A 22,396-nucleotide genomic window follows, 5' to 3' on the forward strand; every position below is an offset into this window, starting at 1 on the left:
TAAAAAAGTCTATATAAAATTTTGTCAATATTTTATTTCTATATAAAATTTTGTCAAAATTTTATTTCTATAGAAAATTTTGTCAAACTTTTATTTCTATAGAAAATTTTGTCAAATATTATTTCTATAGAAAATTTTGTCAAAATTTTGTTTCTATAGAAAATTTTTTCCAAATTTTACTTCTATATAAAATTTTTTCCAAATTTTACTTCTATATAAAATTTTGTCAAAATTTTATTTCTATAGAAAATTTTGTCAAAATTTTATTTCTATAGAAAATTTTGTCAAAATTTTATTTCTATAGAAAATTTTGTCAAAATTTTATTTCTATAGAAAATTTTGTCAAAATTGTATTTCTATAGAAAATTTTGTCAAAATTGTATTTCTATAGAAAATTTTGTCAAAATTTTACTTCTATATAAAATTTTGTCAAAATTTTATTTCTATAGAAAATTTTGTCAAAATTTTATTTCTATATAGAACATTTTGTCAAAAATTTATTTCTATAGAAAAGTTTGTCAATATTTTATTTTTATAGAAAATTGTATTTCTATAGGAAATTTTGTCAAAATTTTATTTCTATAGAAAATTTTGTCAAATTTTATTTCTATAGAAAATTTTGTCAAAATTTTATTTCTATAGAAAATTTTGTCAAAATTTTATTTCTATAGAAAATTTTGTCAAAATTTTATTTCTATAGAAAATTTTGTCAAAATTTTATTTCTATAGAAAATTTTATGAAAATTTTATTTCTATAGAAAATTTTGTCAAAATTTTATTTCTATAGAAAATTTTGTCAGAATTTTATTTGTATAGAATTTTTTCTCAACATTTTATTACTATATAGAAAGTTTTTTCAAAATTTTATTTCTATAGAAAATTTTGTCAAAATTTTATTTCTACAGAAAATTTTGTCAAAATTTTATTTCTATAGAAAATTTTGTCAAAGTTTTATTTCTATAGAAAATTTTGTCAAAATTTTATTTCTATAGACAATTTTCAAAATTTTATTTCTATAGAAAATTCTGTCAAAATTTTATTTCCATAGAAAATTTTGTCAAAATTTTATTTCTATAGAAAATTTTGTCAAAATTTTATTTCTATAGAAAATTTTGTCAACATTTTGTTTCTATAGAAAATTTTGTCAACATTTCATTTCTATAGAAAATTTTGTCAAAATTTTATTTCTATAGAATATTTTGTCAAAATTTTATTTCTATAGAAAATGTTGTCAAAATTTTATTTCTATGGACAATTTTCAAAATTTTACTTTTATATAAAATTTTGTCAAAATTTTATTTCTATAGAAAATTTTGTCAAAATTTTATTTCTATAGAAAATTTTGTCAACATTTTATTTCTATAGAAAATTTTGTCAACATTTTATTTCTATAGAAAATTTTGTCCAAATTTTATTTCTATAGAAAATTTTGTCAAAATTTTATTTCTATAGAAAATTTTGTCAAAATTTTATTTCTATATAGAACATTTTGTCAACATTTTATATCTATAGAAAATATTATCAAAATTTTATTTCTATAGAAAACTTTGTCAAAATTTTATTTCTATAGAAAATTCTGTTAAAATTTTATTTCTATAGAAAATTTTGTCAACATTTTATTTCTATAGAAAATTTTGTCAAAATTTTATTTCCATAGAAAATTTTGTCAAAATTTTATTACTATATAGAACATTTTGTCAAAATTTCATTTCTATAGAAAATTTTGTCAAAATTTTATATCTATAGAAAATATTATCAATATTTTATTTCTGTAGAAAATTTTGTCAAAATTTTATTTCTATAGAAATATTTGTCAAAATTTTATTTCTATAGAAAATTTTGTCAAATTTTTATTACTATATAAAATTTTATTTCTATAGAAAATGTTGTCAACATTTTATTTCTATAGAAAATGTTGTCAACATTTTATTTCTATAGAACATTTTGTCAAAAATTTATATCTATAGGAACGCTTGTCAAAATTTTATTTCAAAAGAAAATTTTGTAACAACTTTACTTCTGTAGAAAATTTTGTCAAAATTTTATTTCTATAGAAAATTTTGTCAAAATTTTATTTCTATAGAAAATTTTGTCAAAGTTTTATTTCTATAGAAAATTTTGTCAAAATTTTATTTGTACAGAAATTTTTCTCAACATTTTATTACTATATAGAAAGTTTTTTCAAAATTTTATTTCTATAGAAAATTTTGTCAAAATTTTATTTCTACAGAAAATTTTGTCAAAATTTTATTTCTATAGAAAATTTTGTCAAATATTATTTCTATAGAAAATGTTGTCAAATTTTTATTTCTATAGACAATTTTCAAAATTTTATTTCTATAGAAAATTTTGTCAAAATTTTATTTCTATAGAAAATTTTGTCAAAATTTTATTTCTATAGAAAATTTTGTCAAAATTTTATTTCTATAGAAAATTTTGTCAACATTTTATTTCTATTGAAAATTTTGTCAACATTTCATTTCTATAGAAAATTTTGTCAAAATTTTATTTCTATAGAATATTTTGTCAAAATTTTATTTCTATAGAAAATGTTGTCAAAATTTTATTTCTATAGACAATTTTCAAAATTTTACTTTTATATAAAATTTTGTCAAAATTTTATTTCTATAGAAAATTTTGTCAAAATTTTATTTCTATAGAAAATTTTGTCAACATTTTATTTCTATAGAAAATTTTGTCAACATTTTATTTCTATGGAAAATTTTGTCAAGATTTTATTTTTATAGAAAATTGTGTCAAAATTTTGTTTCTATAGAAACTTTTGTCAAAATTTTATATCTATAGAAAAATTTGTCAAAATTTTATTTTTATAGAAAATTTTGTCAAAATTTTATTTCTATAGAAAATTTTGTCAAAATTTTATTTTTATAGAAACTTTTATTTCTATAGAAAATTTCGTCCAAATTCTATTTCTATAGAAATTTTTGTCAAAATTTTATTTTTATATAGAAAATTTTGTCCAATTTTTTTTCTATAGAAAGTTTACTACTATATAGAAAATTTTCTCTGGGAGTATTTATTAGAATAGAGGCCACAAATAGACCATGCCTCTAAGCCAGCTCTAAACTAAAGTCTGTGAAAATGCACTTTTGCCAGTGTTGAACTTCGAAAATGAAGTGCAGTAACAAACCGAAATCTAAGGGATTGCAGTTATATGAGAAGATGATGAAAAATGGTGGTAACAAATGATTCAATTTGGGAAGAATAATTCTCGTAAGTAATTTCCATAAGAAGTTAGCATATAAGTCCTAAATTGAATCATCTCCCTCCAGCCAGATCTATACTAAAGGCTATGGAAATTCGAAATGGCCAGAGATGAAACATGAGTATAGCCAGGCGTGTGTAGATTGGTAATAAACATTTTCTTTTCAATAGCCTTATAATAACAACAATTCCCAAATCTCTATATACAATTATGGAATGGAAATTATAATAATGTGTAGGATAAATTTTATTTTAAATTTATTTAAAAAAAATATATATATATACAATTATAAAAGTGTTTCCTATCAATTTCTACCCACAGTGCTGTTGTATTTGTCTCTATTTGCTATAAAATTTTATGTAATTTTTTTCCATTTTCTTTAACGAAGCAAAAAATTTTAAGTGGTACTCACTTCATCGGCATTCGTTGTTGTCATCTCATCTGAGATATTGGTCAATTCCGTACCCGCATGACTTTTATCCTCAATATTACTAGTGCTGAACTCTGTCTCCTCCCGGATGTTAGCGTTGGACCCACTGGCATTGTTATCACACGCTGATGAACTGAAACCTTTATCGGAGGAGATGTCTTTACTGAAGCAGATTTTGATACGTCTTTTTTTTACATTGTCTTGATAATCCTGTAAAATAAAATAACGAGGGTGTTTAGAAGTGCATGGAATGAGTTTTAGAATATAATAATATTAAATAATTCAATAAGAGAACATACTTATATATACATTATTTAAAATTTTATGCAAAATCTTTATCTGATACAAGGATCTTAAGGCATGTTAGTATTTGTTGAAATTCAAAATTTAAACTGATAAAAAATATATTCAATATTTGAATTTTTTTTGCTATATTTTTTTGTTAATGGAAATGTAAACCCTAAAAAAAAATTTCCACATTTTTATATCGTTTAATGTAGTTTTTTTTTCTTGTAATTATTAATAGAATTAATATAAAGTTTATTTTGGTTTCATTGTTTACTTCTAATATTTGCAAACCCCTCCCTTATTCATGTTGGCAAATTTTATGGAGAATGTTATGACACCTAAAATTGCTAGTATCAAATTTTATGTAGTTCTTTTGGCACATGCTAAACCTGTCAATCAACAAGAAAATAATTTGATTGATATTTATCCCCTTTTGCCTTAGAGCAAAACACATATATCATCTGCAGCCATTAGCAGAAGGGTCTATTGATTTTTTCTAACCCTTATATGTTGAACTAGTGGGTAGTGAAATATGTTGGATACTTTTTTAAAATACAGCAAACAATATAAAATTGATAGACACCTATCAATGTGGTCAAGTAATCAATAGACCCAAAACTATTGGCGGAATAAATTAAGCAATAAATTTAATGGAAGAGAAAAGCATGACACACCCATACGACATAGTACATTAAAATTTAGACTTCACAAAACCATAACTGAAGAAGAATTGTAATAGAAATTAAAAAAAAAAAAAAAAAATATTAATATGGTAACTATACCTAAATCTACATGAACTTAATATGGATTGTTTCTTCTGCATCAATTAAATTCAAATCAAACAGATTAATAACTTTGTCAAGGCCCAATCTTTAAAATGGTTTGTTATTTGTAAAATTTGTTATATGATACAGATTTTTTAGCATCTCTAAGTTTCTGCTGGACATAGCAGATATATTGGGATAAAGTCTGCTGAGACGAAACTAAGACTCGTTATTACGTTGAGGCAGCGACCAAGGTGCAACGGCTAGTATAAGAGGTGGGTGGTCTGTATCACCATAGGATGGCGGGCATATTAACTTTATCATTCCGTTTGTAACACATCGAAATATTGCTCTAAGACCCCATAAAGTATAAATATTCTGGGTCGTAGTTAAATTCTGAGTCGATCTAAGCATTTCCGTCCGTCCGTCTGTTGAAATCACGCTAACTTCTGAACGAAACAAGCTATCGACTTGAAACTTGGCACAAGTAGTTATTATTGATGTAGGTCGGATGGTATTGCAAATGAGCCATATCGGTTCACTTTAACGTATAGCCCCCATATAAACGGACCCTCAGATTTGGTTTACGGAGCCTATAACAGAAACATATTTCATACGATCCGGCTGAAATTTGGTACATGGTGTTGGTATATGGTCTCTAACAACCATGCAAAAATTGGTCCACATTGGTCTATAATTATATAGCCCCCATATAAACCGGTCCCCAGATTTGGTTTGCGGAACCTCAAAGAGAAGCAAATTTCATCCAATCCGGTTGAAATTTGGAACATGGTGTTGGTATATGGTCTCTAACAACCATGCAAAAATTGGTCCACATAGGTTCATAATTATATATAGCCCCATATAAACCGATCCCCCGATTTGGCTTGCGGAGCCTCAAAGAGAAACAAATTTCATCCAATCCGGTTGAAATTTGGAACATGGTGTTAGTATATGATCTCTAACAACCATGCAAAAATTGGTCTACGTAGGTTCATAATTATATATAGCCCCCATATAAACCGATCCCCAGATTTGGTTTGCGGAACCTCAAAGAGAAGCAAATTTCTTCCGATCCGGCTGAAATTTGGTACATGGTGTTGCTATATGGTTTCTAACAACCATGCAAAAATTGGTCCACGTAGGTTCATAATTATATATAGCCCCCATATAAACGGACCCTCAGATTTGGCTTGCGGAGCCTCTAACAAAAGCATATATCATCCGATCCGGCTGAAATTTGGTACATGATGTTGGTATATGGTCTCTAACAACCATGCAAAAATTGGTCCACATAGGTTCATAATTATATGTATATAGCCCCCATATAAACCGATCCCCATATTTGGCTTGCGGAGTCTTTAAGAGAAGCAAATTTCATCCAATCCGGTTGAAATTTGGAACATGGTGTTAGTATATGATCTGTAACAACCGTGCCAGAATTGGTCAATATCGGTCCATACTTATATATAGCTCCCATATATACCGATCCCCAGATTTGGCTTGCGGAGCCTCAAAGATAAGCAAATTTCATCCGATCCGGCTGAAATTTGGCACATGGTGTTGGTATATGGTCTCTAACAACCATGCAAAAATTGGTCCACATATGTTCATAATTATATATACCACCATATAAACCGATGCCCTGATTTGGCTTGCGGAGTCTCTAAGAGAAACAAATTTCATCCAATCTGGTTGAAATTTGGAACATGGTGTTAGTATATGATCTCTAACAACCATGCAAAAATTGGTTCACATAGGTTCATAATTATATATAGCCCCCATATAAACCGATCCCCATATTTGGCTTGCGGAGTCTCCAAGAAGAGCAAATTTCATCCAATCCGGTTGAAATTTGGAGCATGGTGTTAGTATATGATCTCTAACAACCATGCAAAAATTGGTCCACATAGGTTCATAATTAATATAGCCCCCATATAAACCGTTCTCCAGATTTGACCTCAGGAGCTTCTTGGAGGAGCAAAATTCATCCGATCCAGTTCAAATTTGAAACGTGGTGGTAGTACATGGCCGCTAACAACCATACCAAAATTGGTCCATATCGGTTCATAATCATGGTTGCCACTCGAGCCAAAAATAATCTACCAAAATTTTATTTCTACAGAAAATTTTTTCAAAATTTTATTTCGTTATTGTTGGTTTTGTTTTTTAAGCATTGTTGTTGTCTTTTTTTATTTCAACTTAAAACCATGCATTGACTAAACTACATGTATAGCTTAACCAACAGAGGAAAATAATGTTTGTCAAATTTAATTGGACAAAGTCCTATAGACTGCAAGATGGCTGGATGGATGGACGTTTCGGAATTAACACATTCGCCATCAGCATCCTCTACTTGCAGCAAAACTATCAACCAATTATAAGAATAAATTCAGGCAGTTCATTAAAACCAACAATTACAAAACAAAACGAATGAAAAAAGAGGAAGCACGCTCAAAATAAACCCAGCCAACTGCACTCAAATCGATGATTTGACAGTGACATAGGAAAAGAGATATGTTTGTACGAATTTATTTCGGCATAAGCCGGCTATCATGCAAAAAATTTTTCGGAAGGTTCAAGTGTGTGTTAAAATTTTATGTCTATAGACAATTTTGTCAAAATTTTATTTCTATAGATTTTTTTTTTTTTTTCAAAATACTATTTCTATAAATTTTTTTTTATAATGTTATTTCTATGGAATTTTTTTTAAAACTTTATTTCGGTAGAATTTATTATCAAAATTTTATTTCTATAGAAAAATTTCTCAAAAAAAAAAATTTTATAAAATTTTTTTCCAAAATTTTACTACTTTTGGTAGAATTCTACCAACTGTGGCAACCGTGGTAGTAATACAAATTTATTTTCTGGGTTATATAAGTTGCATTTTCATGTTTTAGGATAATAAAGTACTTAGAACCATTTTTGTTTTGTAAAATTTGTTTAAATTTAACGAAAATATTGTAGGGAAAATTGTTTGAGAATGTATGAGAAAGTAGGGAACTTTTTTGTCGTTGTAGGGTAAACTGAACATTTTCCCTGGCAATACTGATTATGAGCTATACTCAGATTGAGACAAAGCACCCAAAAACATGTACCCCTTAATTTTCTTAAATATGCAACTGCGGTTTATCACCCATATATATATCAATGTTACTCCACAAATGCTTATGATTACTAATTCAGTAAAGGTGGTTTAGGGTATGATATAGTCGGCCCCGCCCGACTTTCTACTTTAATTACTTATGTAGGTTTGCGACTGTCGCAAAGTTGTAAACGTCGTAAACGTCACATAGACGTCGTAAATGTAGAAAAAGTAGCAAACGTTGCAAAGTCAAAATATTTCAGTCCCTTCAGCTAGGCTGCGAATGCTATTCAAGATTATGATATGCTATGTGCGAAGAAGTTTCAATTCTCAGGAAACTTCAGAATATAGTTATTTCAATTGGAGACTTTAAGCCAAATTTACTATGAACTATTTAATGGTGCAGTAAATGTGACAAAAACATGTTAGTAAAGTAAAAAGTCGGGCTGGGCCGACTATATCATACCCTAAACTACCCCTATTAGTAACCATAAAAATTTGTGGGGTATCATTGGTATAGATTTTTGAGATAAAATGCATTTCCATATTTAAGAACATTAAGGGGGTACATGTTTATGGGAGTCTTGTCACAATCTCAGCAGAAATATCTGTTATTAGGAGCTTTAATTTATTTTGCACCTACAGACTTAGTATGCCACAAATATCGAGTCAATTATGGCATAAGTGTATACAGTAGTAAGTTCGGCCGGACCGAAACTTAAATACCCACCACCACCATGAATCAAATATAATAGTTTCCTTTGAAAATTTCAGGGGGGTTTGATGACTGATATTTTCTCAAGCAGATCAGTTCAATCAGTACACTTCCCACTGATAAATGTAAATATTTTACCTATGAAGACTACATCAGATTTTGAATTTATAAGAACCATTTTTTGTTTGAGTTTTAGAGAAAACATAAACATCTCTTGTAAGTCTGCAACAAAATTATGAAATAACGCATTGATTTGAAATTCTGTGAAAATCTGTAGATTTTCATCCCAATTTCCAGATTTTACTTCTCGTAATCATTTAAATGATTGCGAGAAGTAAAATCTGGAAATTTTGCATTCAGTTTCAAGCAATTTTCATGATCAGTGCGCCTGCTATACCCTCAATAAGTGAAATCGGCCTATATGGATGCCTTACCAAATGGACCAATAAAACTAAATCATATACACTTTATTATGGGTCTAAAATGCCAGTATATTTTCAATTTGTGGCAAATCGGATAAAAACTACAATTTCTAGAAACCCTAGGAGTTAAATCGGTAGTTCGGTGTAATGGGGGCTATACCAAAATATCGAAAGATACACACAGCATTCAGCACATTTAATTGTAGTTCTAGAATCTCGACCACAAATCGGAGGGCCGGTTTATAAGGGGGCTATATCAAAAACTGTACCGATACTCAATATATTCGGCAAACCCCTTTATGGTCCTAGAATACCTCTAGATTTCCAATTTCAGGCAAATTGGATAAAAGCTACGGTTTCTATAAGCCCAAGAAGTAATATCGGGAGGTCGGTCTATATGGGGGCTATATCAAAACACGGGCCGCTAATAATGTATAAGTTTCTGTTGTTAGATCATTTTCCATTTTAGTTACCACCACCAGACTTCGGTTTCATCATTTATGCACAGTAACAGATGCGTATGTGTGCAACACTGAACTTTGTGTTAATTAATTAAAAACCAAGAACTGAGGCAACCAGATAATATCTGAAAATTCCGATAAAAGCCTGAGGTGGAAGGTTAAACTATTATTCCATATAGAAATATACAATGGTGTACGGACGGATAAATGAAAACGAACTGCAACCAATATTTCTAGGTAGGCTAGTTTTTGGTTTAGTTACCGAAAATGCATATATTCGCAAAAGGATTCGGACTACTGTCGTATTAACTTCTGATATTGACAAATACACCTAATTAATATGATATGCTTCCTGTTCCTCGCACACTTGGTAAGCGACACATAATAAACCAGCAGTTGACATTTGTAAAATAAGCAAATGGAAAATAAAAACACTAAGATTATGATTGACTGATGGATTGATGGATTGATTGAGTGATTAATGGAACTTACCACATCCTTTGTTGTACTCTGCGAGTAATGTAAACGTTTTGTACGTCTTTGAATACGTTTACGGGCAATTTTATAGATTTTCCAATACAAAACCAATATCATTAATAAAGGAACATAGAATGAGCAACATGTAGCAAAAATCTGAAAAGAGGATGAGAAAGAAACAGAAAATGGTCATATTACTAGTTTTGTATATATGAAAGTGGGGCTGATTGAAAAATTTTAAATTTATTTAACATTAATTTTCAAAAACTTAAAAAACTGATATTTTGTTGCTTTTTTTAACGGATACAATAATTCTTTCTTAAGAAAAAAATAATAATAAAATGGAGATAAAAATACCAATTCTGGGAAACCAAATGCATGAATTTTAATGAACAAACAAGTATATACGGCCGTAAGTTCGGCCAGGCCGAATCTTATGTACCCTCCACCATGGATTCCGTAGAAACTTCTACGAAAGACTGTCATCCACAAATTTCAACTCAAATGGTTGTTAAATATCATATACTACCACCACGTACCAAATTTCAACCAGATCGGATGAATTTTGCTTCTCGAAAAGGCACCGGAGGTCAAATCTGGGGATCGGTTTATATGGGAGCTATATATAATTATGGACTGATAGGAACCAATTCCTACATGGTTGTTGGATGCCATATACTAACATTACGTACCAAATTTCAACCGAAGGTGAAGAATTTTGCTCTTCCAAGGTGCTCCGGAGGTCAAATCTGGGGATCGGTTTATATAGGGCCTATATATAATTATGGACCGATATCGACCAATTTTTGCATGGGTGTTTGAGGACATATATTAACATCACGTACCAAATTTCAACTGAATCAAATGAATTTTGGCCTTCCAAGAGGCTCCGGAGGTCAAATCTGGTGATCGGTTTATATGGGGGCTATATATAATTATGGGCCGATGTGGACCAATTTTTGCATGGTTGTTAGAGACCATATACTAACACCATGTACCAAATTTCAGCCGGGTCGGATGAAATTTGCTTCTCTTATAGGCTCCGCAAAGCCAAATCGGGGGATCGGTTTATATGGGGGCTATATATAATTATGGACCGATGTAGACCAATTTTTGCATGGTTGTTAGAGACCATATGTTAACACCATGTACCAAATTTCAGCCGGATCGGATGAAATTTGCTTCTCTTAGAGGCCTCGCAAGCCAAATCGTCGGATCGGTTTATATGGGTGCTATATGTAATTGTGGACGGATGTGGACCAATTTTTGCATGCTTGTTAGAGACCATATACTAACACCATGTACCAAATTTCAGCCGTATCGGATGAAATTTACTTCTCTTAGAGGCCTCGCAAGCCAAATCGGGGGATCGGTTTATATGGGGGCTATATATAATTATGGACCGATATGTACCAATTTTTGCGTGGTTGTTATAGAGGTTGTTATAGAGGCCTCGCAAGCCAAATTTGGGGGTACGTTTATACGGGGGCTATACGTAAAAGTGGACCGATATGGCCCATTTGCAATACCATCCGACCTACATCAATAACAACTACTTGTGCCAAGTTTCAAGTCGATAGCTTGTTTCGTTCGGAAGTTAGCGTGATTTCAACAGACGGACGGACACACGGACATTCTCAGATCGACTCAGAATTTCACCACGACCCAGAATATATATACTTTATGGGGTCTTAGAGCAATATTTCGATGTGTTACAAACGGAATGACAAAGTTAATATACCCCCCATCCTATGGTGGAGGCTATAAAAATTACAATAATTTCGTAAATAGTTTGTGTTTTATTCAAAATCAACATCGGCCCTTGAAATTTTAACCACCCTTTATATTTATGGACCGGATCGCATGAAATTTGCTTCTCTAAGGGCTATACGTAAAAGTGGTCCGATATGACCCATTTGCAATACCATTTGACCTACATCGATAACAACTACTTGTGCTAACTTTCACGTCGATAGCTTGTTTAGCTCGGAATTTAGTTTGATTTCTATAGACGGACGGACGGACGGACAGCAATGGATCAACTCAAAGTTTCACCACGACCAAAAATATATATACTTTATTGGGTCTTAGACCAACATGTCGATGTGTTACAAACGGAATGAGAAGGTTAATACACACCCCATCCTATGGAGGAGTTTATACCCACCTCCATAGAATGGGGTGTATATTGATAGCTAAATATTTTGAAAACATTGGTTTCCCTCATTATAAAGAGAAACGACCTCTTTCAACTAAAGCAATGTTTATGGCACATAATTAATGACTACAAAATTCATTGACGCTTTTATCACGACGTGTCTCTAAGAAGATTTATGTGTATAATTATGATTTTCACATGCTAGCAACAATAATCATTACCTGATATAAAACATCCTGTGACACCATACATTTTTGTTGTTCAATACGCTCCATATATTCGGGATCCTTCCAGCCAAATTGTGGTGCCAAAGAAACGATTACAGCAAAAAACCACACAGTGAAAATCATACAGAATATTCGGCGTGGTGTACGCAGGTTATGATAATCGATATCTGTCACAGTCCAGTATCTGTAAAAATATAAAGAAGACTTAGTTATTGTCATGAGATGGATGGAGTCTGAAATATCAAAAAGATATAAACAATATAAATTTTGTAGCTCACGAATTAAATTCGCGGGATAAGAGTTACATGAATTCGCGGGATGAGAGTTACAACTTAATTTGGAATGCATACTTAATATGTTAATTCTACTCTCTGTTCAAAATTTCACGTAAATCGGATAACAACTTTGAACTATGTGGTCATATGACGGAAAATCGGCCGAAGGATATATATGGGAGCTATATCTTAATCTGAACATTTCAATAAGTGCATATCGGGCGAAAGATATATATGGAAGCTATATCTAAATCTGAGCAGATTTCTTCCAAAATCAATAGGGTTCTATTCTGACCCAAAACAGAAACGTGTGCCAAATTTGAAGTCGATTGGAATAAAACTGCGACCTAGACTTTGATCACAAAAATGTGTTCACAGACAGACGGACGGACGGACGGACAGACGGTCGTGGCTAGATCGACTCAGGGTCCCACCCTGAGCATTATTGCCAAAGACACCATGTGTCTATCTCGTCTCCTTCTGGGTGTTGTAAACATATGCACTTATAACACCCTATTCCACAGTGTGGCACAGGGTATAAAAACTGAGATCCGTAGCTTTTGGCGATCACTGTGCGCTAGAAATTAAGTGAGGAACCTTTTTATACCCTCCACCATAGGATGGGGGTATATTAACTTTGTCATTCCGTTTGTAACACATCGAAATATTGCTCTAAGACCCCATAAAGTATATATATATTCTGGGTCGTGGTGAAATTCTGAGTCGATCTGAGCATGTCCGTCCGTCCGTCCGTCTGTTGAAATCACGGTAACTTCCGAACGAAATAAGCTATCGACTTGAAACTTGGCACAAGTAGTTGTTATTGATGTAGGTCGGATGGTATTGAAAATGGGCCATATCGGTCCACTTTTACGTATAGCCCCCATATAAACGGACCCCCAAATTTGGCTTGTGATAGCTCTAAAAGAAGCACATTTCATCCGATTCGGCTGAAATTTGGTACATGGTGTTAGTATATGGTCTCTAACAACCATGCAAAAATTGGTCCACATCGACCCATAATTATATATAGCCCCATATAAACCGATCCCCAGATTTTACCTCCGGAGCCTCTTAGAGGAGCAAAAGTCATCCGATCCAATTGAAATTTGGTACGTGTTGTTAGTATATTGTCTCTAATAACCACGCCAAAATTGGTCCATATCGGTCCATAATTATATATAGCCCCTATATAAGCCGATCCCCAGATTTGAACTCCGGAGCCTCTTAGAGGAGCAAAATTCACCCGATCCGATTAAAATTTGCTACGTGGTGTTGATATATGTTCTCTAATGACCATGCAAAAATTGGTCCATATCGGTCCATAATTATATATAGTCCCCATATAAATCGATCCCCAGATTTGTCCTCCGGAGCCTCTTGGAGGAGCAAGATTCATCCGATCCGGATGAAATTTGGAACATGGTGGTAGAATGTGGTCTCTAACAAACACGCAAGAGTTGCTCCATATCGGTCCATAATTATATATAGCCCCCATATAAACCGTTCCCCAGATTTGATCTCCGGAGGCTCTTGGAGGAGCAAAATTTATCCGATCCGGTTGAAATTTGCAACGTGGTGTTAGTATAAGGCCGCTAATAACCATGCCAAATTGGTCCGTATCGGTCTATAGTTATATATAGCCGATCCCCAATCACACAAAAGTTGGTCCATATCGGTTCATAATCATTGTTGCCACTCGAGCCAAAAATAATCTACCAAAATTTTATTTTTATAGAAAACATTGTCAAAATATTATTTCTATAGACAATTTTGTCAAAATTTTATTTCTATAGAAAATGTTTTCCAAATTTTGTTTCTATAGAAAATGTTGTCAAAATTTTATTTCTGTAGAAAATTTTGTCAAAATTTTATTTCTATAGAATTTTTTTTTCCAAATTTTATTTCTATAGAAAATTTTTTCCAAATTTTACTTCTATAGAAAATTTTTTCAATATATTATATATATTATATACGTATTTAATCGGCCTTTTTAGTTTAATATGTACCACGTATGGACTATGTGGTATATATTACGGTGTAAGCAAGTTTTAAGATACCTTGCCATCTGTGTCCGCATCCCAAGTAATTCGATTGTGGATGACAGACTTCAGTAGAAGTTTCTATGCAATCCATGGTGGAGGGTACATAAGCTTCGGCCTGGCCGAACTTACGGCCGTATATACTTGTAATTATTATTTTATTTAAAATCATCAAAAATTATGAAGATAAATACAAAAAAGTAAAGGTACTAACAACTAAGTTTTTCGACCTAAATATAAGCATAATTCTAGATATGCATACTGAATTCGGCCAAAATTGGTTCAGATATAGATATACCTTCCATATAAATCATTCACCTGATTTAGATTCACATGACGCAGATCTGGCACAGAGAGTGCACTTATTATTTTAGCCATGTGTGTTAAATTTGAAAAAAATCGGCACAGATTTAAATATTGGCCCCACATAGATACACATGGGGGAAATATGCCTACAATATCCACATTTCACCCCCGAGATTAAAAGAGATTTTAGTCCAATACTCGTAGACTTCATATTTTAAGTATTTTAATACCCTCCACCACAGGATGGGGTTATATTAACTTTGTCATTCCGTTTGTAACACATCTTAGAGGAATATAAGACCCCATAAAGTTTATATATTCTGGGTCGTGGTGAAGTTCTGATTCGATGTGAGCATGTCCGTCCATCCGTCCGTCCGTGCGTTCCGAACGAAACATGCTATCGGCTTGAAACTTAGCACAAGTAGTTGTTATTAATGTAGGTCGGATGGTATTGAAAATGGACCATATCGGTCCACTTTTACGTATAGCCCCCATATAAGCGGACCCCCAAATTTGGATGTCCGATCCTTTAAGAGAAGCAAATTTCATCCGATGCGGCTGAAATTTGGTACATTGTGTTTGTATATTGTCTCTAACAACTATGCAAAAATTTGTCCACATCGGTCCATAATTATATATAGCCCCCATATAAACCGATTCCCAGATTTGGCATGCAGGGCCTCTAAGAGATGAAAATTTCATACGATTCGGTTTAAATTTGGTACGTGATGTTAGTATATGGTACCGGAATTGGTTCATATCAGTCCATAATTATATATAACCCCCTATAAACCGATCCCCAGATTTGAGCTCCGGTGCCTTTTAGAGAAGCAAAATTCATCCAATCTGGTTGAAATTTGGTATGTGGTGGTAGTATATGATATTTAACAACCATGCCAAAAGTGGTCTATATCAGTCCATAATCATATATAGCCCCCATATAAACCGATCCAGAGATTTGGTTTTGGAGCCTCTTGGAGGAGCAAATTTCATCCGAGTCAGTTGAAATTTGGTACATTGTGCTAGTATATGGCCGTTAACAACCATGCCTAACTAGGTCCATATCGGTCTATAGTTGTATATAGCCCTCAGATAAATCGATCCCCAATAACACAAAAATTGGTCCATATTAAATTCATAATTGTATATAGCCCACATATAAGCGACCCCCATATTTCAATTCTGGCTCTCTACGTACCGTGCAAAAGTCCACCCTTTTTGTCTAATATATACTTATCTTGGCGAACTGTACCTACGTACCGTGCAAAAGTCCACCTTTTTTGTCTAATATATACTTATCTTGGCGAACTGTAGCTCATTTCCTTGAAAATTCGCCAATGTAAAGTCGAAGAAATTGTAAAAATTTACCTATACTCTAACCAGATACCAGAAAAATCATAAATTGCATAGAAATGTCTTTGAAATGATAGAAAATAATGTGCTTTTATTGACATCTTGGGCAATGACTTGATTTTATTTTTTCATAATTTTACCAAAAGCATATTTCGCAAAAGCCATTCCCAAAAGTGTCGTTATATTGTTCGTTTTGCCCATTCATATAATAGCTCTTCATTTAAATGACATTTTTTGGAGTACATATTTTTCAGTTCAATGTTCTTGTTCTGCTGCTGCCTTTCTTTGCATATTTACTCTTTGGAATTATAATTTATTATTGTCATCAATCAATTTATGGAAACACTTTTACCACAAGCAATACATCACAATGCCTTGGGACAATAAAGGAGCAAAATGAAAAAACAAAATTGTGTAGACATGCAATCTATTTCATATTCTTGTGGCAAAGAAATCACTCAACATGAGCACATTTTTTTTTTGTACATTTAAAAATCAATAAAATCAAAGGGGGGATAGCATGTGGCATTCAATATTGCTAATATCGCGAGGCATTGAAATCAGCATAATTTAAATAAACACAGCCACGCTTAGACGCTGAAAAATACATGCTCCATGAAAGGGCTAAAGGGGGGGGGGGAGGGTGGGTGTGGTTTTTAAATACCCAAGTCAACACACAAAGCATTGTTTGTAAAATACCAGAGATGAGTAAGTAAAAGCAAACCTACGTTTGTAAACAATAACACTGTAGCAGAAGCAGCAGCATGTGCATGCATAGTAGCAACAAGAGAATAAAATCTCACTTAAGCATATCCTATTGAGGTGGTACATCATCGTACGACCCCATCACTTGTGTGTGTTAACACATGCATGCACCTACATATATTCGGGCTACAATATGAGTGAGTAATAAAAAGCAGTTTCTCTTTTGTATAAATTATGCTTACGGTTGTTTAACTTGTTACAATGTAAACTGGGAGAACATAAACAACAACAACAACAGCAGCAGCAACAAGAGCCGCGCAGTCACAGCATCAACTAAGGCAACAAACAAAATGGCAAAGGTTACTGCAGCATAAAGGCAGACTCAGTGTCAAAAACATTTCCATGAATATGGGGTATTTCACAAAAAATGCATTGGAGTGGATATATGAACTTCCACGACGTTTTGAGAAAACCTAATTGGAATTTTTTAATATAATATAAATTATATTGAATGAAGTAAAATTTAATAATATAAAGCTACTTAAATTTAGTTTAATGGTATTCAATATATTTTAATTTAATTTATGTTTTAAATCGATTTACGTAGTATCGGTAACACTTGTCGATGGCAAGGTATCTTCAAACCTCTTAACACCGCCTTCTAAACTGTAAGTTAGTCCATACGGGGTATATATTAAACAAAACAAGTAAGGAAAGTCTAAAGTCGGGCGGGGCCGACTATATTATACCCTGCACCTCTTTGAAGATCTAAATTTTGCGATACCATACCACATCTGTCAAATGTGTTGGGTGCTATATATAAAGGTTTGTCCCAAATACATACATTTAAATATCACTCCATCTGGACAGAATTTGATATAATTCTACAAAATCTATAGACTCTAAATGTAAGTCGGCCAATGCACTAGGGTGGAACACAATGTTAGTAAAAATAATGGAAACATTTAAATCTGAAGCAATTTTAAGGAAACTTCGCAAAGGTTTATTTATGATTTATCGCACGATAATATGTATTAAAAGTTTAGGAAAATTAGAGTCATTTTTACAACTTTTTGACTAAGCAGTGGCGATTTAACAAGGAAAATGTTGGTATTTTGACCATTTTTCAGAAAAACATATATTTGGGAGATATATCTAAATCTGAACCGATTTCAACCAAATTTGGCACGCATAGCTACAATGCTAATTCTACTCCCTGTGCAAAATTTCAACTAAATGGGAGTTAAAAAATGGCCTCTGTGGTCATATGAGTGTACATCGGGCGAGAGCTATATATGGGAGATATATCTAAATCTGAACCGATTTCAACCAAATTTGGCACGCAAAACTACAATGCTAATTATACTCCCTGTGCAAAATTTCACCTAAATCGGAGCAAAAAATTGACCTCTGTAGTCATATGAGTGTAAATCGGGCGAAAGCTATATAAGGGAGCTATATCTAAATCTGAACCGATTTCAACCAAATTTGGCACGCATAGCTACAACGCTAATTCTACTTCCTGTGCAAAATTTCAACTAAATCGGAGCAAAATATTGGCCTCTGTAGTCATATGAGTGTAAATCGGGCGAACGATATATATGGAAGCTATATCTAAATCTGAACCGATTTCAATAAAATTTGGCACACTTGACTACACTACTTGGGGTAAAACTCTGGCTTCTGGGTCCATATTTGTCCATATCGGGCGAAAGATATATATGGGAGCTATATCTAGGTTAGGTTAGGTTAGGTGGCAGCCCGAAGTATCACGCTCACTTAGACTATTCAGTCCATTGTGATACCACATTGGTGAACTTCTCTCTTATCACTGAGTGCTGCCCCATTCGATGTTAAGCTCAATGACAAGGGACTTCCTTTTTATAGCCGAGTCCGAACGGCGTTACACATTGCAGTGAAACCACTTAGAGAAGCTTTGAAACTCTCAGAAATCTCAGCTATATCTAAATCTGAGCCGATTTCAATAACATTTGTCACACTTGACTATAGTACTAATTGTTCTTCTTGTGCAAAATTTTAAGCAAATAAGGGTAAAACTCTGGCTTCTGGGGCCATATAAGTCCATATCAGGCGAAATATATATATGGGAGCTCTATCTAAATCCGAACAGATTTCTTCCAAAATCAATAGGGTTCTCTTCTGAGCCAAAACACATACTTGTGCCAAATTTGAAGTCGATTGGACTAAAACTGCGACCTAGACTTTGGTTACAAAAATGTGTTCACGGACAGACGTACATGGCTATATCGACTCAGGAACCCACCCTGAGCATTTGCGCCAAAGACGCCATGTGCCTATCTCGTCTCCTTCTGGGTGTTGCAAACATATGCACTAACTTATAATATCCTGTTCCACAGTGTGGCGCAGGGTATAAAAAGGCCGATTAAATACGTATATAATTCAGTTTAACAAAATTTTCTATAGAAATAAAATTTGGACAACATTTTCTATAGAAATAAAATTTTTACAAAATTTTCCATAGAAAGAAAATTTTGACAAAATTTTCTAGAGAAATAAAATCTTGACAAATATTTTATAGGAATAAAATTTTGACATAATTGTTTTATAGTAATAAAATTTTGACAAAATTTTCTATAGAAATAAAATTTTGGTATATTATTTTTGACGATATAGACCAATATTTGTGCGATTGGGGATCGGCTATATATAATTTTAGACCGATATGGACCTATTTTTGCATAGTTGTTAGTGGCCATATACTAGCGCAATGTCTCAAATTCCAACCGCATCGGATGAACTTTGCTCTTCCAAGAGGTTCCGGAGGTTAAATCTGGGGATCGATTTATATGGGGGCTATATTCTATATGTACCAATACTTGCTTGGTGTTAGAGACCATATACTTATACCACGTGCCAAATTTCAACCGGATCGGCTGAATTTTGCTCATCCAAGAGGCTCCGGAGGTCAAATCGGGGGACCGTCTTATATGGGGGCTATTATAATTATGAACCGTTATTGACCAATTTTTGCATGGTTATTAAAGACCATATACTTGCACCACGTACTAAATTTCAACCGGATTGGATGAATTTTGCTCATCCAAGAGGCTCCGGAGGTCAAAGCTGTGGATCGGTTTATATGGGGGCCATATATGGATCGATATAAACCAATTTTTGAACGATAGTTAAAGACCATATACTAACACCACGTACAAAGTTTCAATCGAATCGGACGAAATTTGCTTCTCTAGGAGGCTCCGTAAGCCAAATCTGGGGGTCGGCATAGATATAGAAATAAAATTTGGACAACATTTTCTATAGAAATAAAATTTTGACAAAACTTTCTACAGAAATAAAATTTTGACAAAATTTTCTATAGAAATAAAATTTTGACAAAATTTTCAATAGAAATAAAATCTTGACAAAATTTTCTATAGATATAAAATTTTGACAAAATTAAAATTCTATTACAAAAAAACAAATTTTTTGATATTTTTTTTTATAGTAATAGAATTTTGACAAAATTTTTTATTGAAATAAAATTTGGACAAAATCTTCTATAGAAAAAAAATTTTGACAAAACTTTCTATAGAAATAAAAAATGATAAAATTTTGTATAGGAATAAAATTTTGACGAAATTTGTTTATAGTAATAAAATTTTTACAAAATTTTCTATAGAAATAAAATTTTGGTAGATTATTTTTGACGATATGTTTGGTCCATATTTGTGCGATTGGGGATCGACTATATATAACTATAGACCGATATGGACCTAGTTTTGCATGGTTGTTACCGGCCATATACTAGCGCAATGTACCAAATTCCAACCGCATGAACCTTGCTCTTCCAAGAGGTTCCGGAGGTCAAATCTGCACTGAAAAAACAGTGAACCCACCAAGAAGAAAACTTTCGGTTAATTTTAGAAAATTTTGAATATTTATTGAAAATTTTAACTAAACAGTATTACAAACGTTGGCATCACGCCGATGTCGTAAAAATAAGTACATGTTTTTCGACAAATTCAAGAAAATTTATTAGACATAACTAAGTTTCTTCACTTGTTAAAGAAAATTTTGTAGTTTGAAGTAAAAATTGCAAGAATGTCTTTAGTGACATACGAAGTTCATGATGGGCGCATTTTTGATAAAATTTACAAATTTAAAGAAATTCTGAACTATTTTGTGGAAGACACAAATTTAGTTAATCTTTATGCTTCATTTGAGAATATTTTTTTCTTCGGATTTAGATAATTTAACTAATACACAAAAAATTATTAGATTAAAGAAAACTTTCTCTAAACATAATAATTCCATGAACTGTAATAAAGTTAATTTGGCTTTAGTGAAATAGAAAGTTCACTTTTTTTTTTAGTGTGGGGATCGATTTATATGGGGGCTATATACAATTATGGACCGCTATGGTCCAATAGTTGCTTGGTGTTAGATATCATATACTAACACCACGTGCCAAATTTCAACCGGATCGGATGAATTTTGCTCATCCAAGAGGCTCCGGAGGTCAAATCTGGGGACCGTCTTATATGGGGGCTATATATAACTATGAACCGTTATGGACCAATTTTTGCATGGTTATTAAAGACTATATACTTACACCACGTACCAATTTTCAATCGAATCGGATGAAGTTTGCTCCTCCCAGTGGCTCCGGAGGTCAAAGCTGTGGATCGGTTTATATGGGGGCCATATACAATTATGGACCGATATAAACCAATTTTTGCATGATTGTTAAAGACCATACATTAACACCACGTACCAAGTTTCAACCCAATCTGACGAAATTTGCTTCTGTACGAGGCTCCGCAAGTCACATCTGGGGGTCGGTATAGATATAGAAATAAAATTTGAACAACATTTTCTATAGAAATAAAATTTTGACAAAATTTTCAATAGAAATAAAGTCTTGACAAAACTTTCTATAGAAATAAAATTTTGACAAAATTTTCTATAGAGATAAAATTTTGACAAAATTTTATATAGATAAACATTTTTTATATATTTTTTTTTTTAGTAATAGAATTTTGACAAAATTTTTTATTGAAATAAAATTTGACAAAACTTTCTATAGAAACAAAAAATGACAAAATTTTGTATAGGAATAAAATTTTGACGAAATTTGTTTATAGTAATAAAATTTTGATAAAATTTTCTATAGAAATAAAATTTTGGTACATTATTTTTGACGATATGGTTGGTCCATATTTGTGCGATTGGGGATCGACTATATATAACTATAGACCGATATGGACCTAGTTTTGCATGGTTGTTAGCGGCCATATACTAGCGCAATGTACCAAATTCCAACCGCATCGGATGAACTTTGCTCTTCCAAGAGGTTCCGGAGGTCAAATCTGGGGATCGATTTATATGGGGACTATATACAATTATTGACCGATATGGACCAATAGTTGCTTGGTGTTAGAGACCATATACTAGGTTAGGTTAGGTTAGGTGGCAGCCCG

The 22,396-nt window shown here is 32.4% G+C and overlaps 1 protein-coding gene across 1 annotated transcript in view; it reads right to left on the reverse strand.

Moving 5' to 3' along the window:
- Positions 1-22,396, reverse strand: part of 5-HT1B (5-hydroxytryptamine (serotonin) receptor 1B) — a 151,213-nt gene that overhangs the window by 7,476 nt on the left and 121,341 nt on the right. Inside the window, exons 5-7 of the mRNA XM_075312924.1 lie at positions 12,248-12,437; positions 9,884-10,024; positions 3,639-3,866 (exon numbers count right to left, since the gene is read on the reverse strand). Coding sequence (XP_075169039.1) covers positions 3,639-3,866; positions 9,884-10,024; positions 12,248-12,437 — 559 coding nt within the window. The remainder of the gene's footprint in view (positions 1-3,638; positions 3,867-9,883; positions 10,025-12,247; positions 12,438-22,396) is intronic.

This window comes from Haematobia irritans, chromosome 5 (genome assembly GCF_050003625.1).
Source record: "Haematobia irritans isolate KBUSLIRL chromosome 5, ASM5000362v1, whole genome shotgun sequence".
In the NCBI taxonomy this organism is placed as follows: Eukaryota; Metazoa; Arthropoda; class Insecta; order Diptera; family Muscidae; genus Haematobia; species Haematobia irritans.